Source organism: Teleopsis dalmanni, unplaced genomic scaffold, assembly GCF_002237135.1.
Source record: "Teleopsis dalmanni isolate 2A unplaced genomic scaffold, ASM223713v2 unscaffolded_contig_3230, whole genome shotgun sequence".
Taxonomy (NCBI): Eukaryota; Metazoa; Arthropoda; class Insecta; order Diptera; family Diopsidae; genus Teleopsis; species Teleopsis dalmanni.
The window spans coordinates 705-3,285 of record NW_024034612.1 but is presented as its reverse complement, the minus strand read 5'-3'; the positions used below and the strand labels follow the sequence as shown (position 1 = coordinate 3,285).

The 2,581-nt window shown below is 37.3% G+C and overlaps 1 protein-coding gene across 1 annotated transcript; it reads left to right on the top strand.

Moving 5' to 3' along the window:
* Positions 1-367: 367 nt before the first annotated feature.
* LOC119665014 lies at positions 368-1,369 on the top strand (the record flags this gene model as incomplete). The annotated part of the gene is made up of 1 exon (XM_038074348.1): positions 368-1,369. A coding segment is annotated over exon 1 (1,002 nt), but the record flags the coding sequence as incomplete, so codon positions are not given.
* Positions 1,370-2,581: the final 1,212 nt, after the last annotated feature.

Here is a 2,581-nt window from a genome sequence, read left to right as displayed (position 1 = left end):
TAAATAGTTTGTAAGATTGCTAGATGTTTTAATATTAGGAATTCTCCTGATGAAGGCAAAAGCGAATTTGCCGAAACACGTGTAGAGATACACAAAAAAACTTTCGAAATAAAAGTTAGTATATTTAAAAAACAAAAATAACCGCATTTAAACATTTTCGAAGTAACGACTCAAAAATTAAAACAAAAATAAATATAAGCCCAACATGGCACTCGAGTCAAAAAAATTCCAAAAACTAAGAACATCAATAGCAAAACTAAGCAAAGACATCGCCTTCCTGAAGAAATGCAGCAAAGAAAATATCACCCCCGTCAGCCACAGGATATCAATCAAATCTAAGAGAATTTCCTCAACTAAAATACACAAAATGGAAATAGATTTAATGCAAGATTCAATTCAATCATCGAGAGCCGAGTTAGACATAAAAACAAGAGAAGCATACTATTTGCACCTAAAACTAGCGAAAGAATACCCATTACAGTTCGACCATTTTCTCAAAAAAATTAAGACCACTGAGACTTTCGAAAGGAAAAAGAAGTCCATAACTCACAGCCACAAGGTGAAATCACTAAAAACAAAGATAACCCCAACTCCGAAACCAACAGTAAAAAAAGTGGAAAATTTCGTCGTCAACCAGTCAACACAACAATTTATCGAGGACCAACTAAAACTACTCAACAATGGCTTAAAACACGCAATTAACGAGAACCCCAACATAGAACAACTAATTGTCGATATAGAATCCGCAATCAGGACCTCAACCAAAGAGTTTCCCCTATCACTGGAAGACCAATCAGCCATCAGAAACCTCACAGCAAGCGTCATCGAATCTACTAACACGCAACCAAAAAGAATAAATAAAGACCAAAAAGTGTTAAAAGAACTTAAAAGGAAACCAGTATATTATATAAAAGCTGACAAAGGAAACGCATTAGTCATAATGGACAAAGACGAATACGATCAGAGAGTCCAAGAAAAAATTGATAATGGCCCCTACAGAGAATTCAGAATCAACCCCCTACCGGAAATGGTCAACAGAACCAACAAACTCGTCGAAAAATGCTCGAAATTTTTAGAGTTCGATAAGAAACAAATGAAGGAACCCGCACCCTCACTTCCACGATTCAAAGCCTTACCAAAGATTCACAAACCTGAAAAAGAAATGAGAGAGATTATAACAGCAGACAGATCCCCATGCCAACGCATCGCCAAATGGTTGGTAAAGGAACTAACCTGCATCCTAGGCAGCTCTCACAGTTTTTCTGTAAAGAACTCCAAAGAATTCGCAGAAAAACTAAAATTGGAAAACATCACGGGAGATGAAGAAACCGTATCATTCGACGTAAAAGCGTTATACCCTAGTGTTAACGTAAAAGAAGCTATAAGGATCCTTGAGGAAGAGCTCCTCAAAAATAAAGTCAACAAAATTAAAATAATGAATTACATCCAGCTAACACAACTCTGCATGGAAGAAAATTACTTTACCTTCAGAGGCAGATTCTTTAAACAAACAAAAGGCGCCCCTATGGGTAACCCCTTATCATCCCTCTTAAGCGAACTGTTTATGAGCAGAATAGAGTCCAGCTTAAAAGAAAAAAATTACCTACCAAGAGTATGGATCAGATATGTAGATGATGTATTCGCAATCATAAGGAAAAACAAGCTACAAGAAACTTTAGAAAATCTCAACAGTGCACACAGGAACATTGAATTCACACACCAACGAGAAAACAACGGCTGCCTACCATTCTTAGACATACTTACACAACACAAAAACGGCATTTTCGAATTTAGTATCTACAGGAAACCAACGAGCACAAAACGTGTCATAACCAAAAATTCAAACCATTCATTCCAACACAAAATGGCTGCTTTTCATCACATGATACATAGAATGCTCACGCTACCCCTTACACAAGCAGCCATCAATGAAGAAACTACATACATTAAAGAAATAGCGGACATCAACGGATACCCTCAAAACACCATCGATAGAATCATAAAAAAGAAACGAAGGCAACTACATTCCAGGAACATGACGACATTGACAGCAGAAAAACCAAAACAAAGAAGAGTCGCTGTAGTATACAATAACACTGTCTCCAAAGGTCTAAAATCCAAGTTAAAAAAGTTCAATATCGACTTAGTTCACTCTAGTAGACCACACCAACTTGAATGCCTTTTACCATCCGCAAAAGACCCAATTGACCCATTCGAAAAATGCGGAGTATACAAAATAGAGTGTGGCTCCTGCAACAAAGTATACATCGGACAAACCAAAAGACCCTTATCAGTAAGACTTGAAGAACACCTGAAGGAAGTAAGAGAAGCACCGAAGAATATGAACCCCCACATAAAATCAAATGTCGCCAGACATATAGTAAAGGAAAATCACCAAATCAACAGGGAAAACGCCCAAATAATCAAAAATGTAAGAGATAGCTGGAAATTAGAAACGGCAGAAAGCATCGAAATTCATAAATATCAGACCACAACTTTACTCAACGGCGACAAAGGCATCGTGTCATCGTGCCTTTTTAGATACATCCCAAAAAACCGACAACCAGTCGACCTAACTACC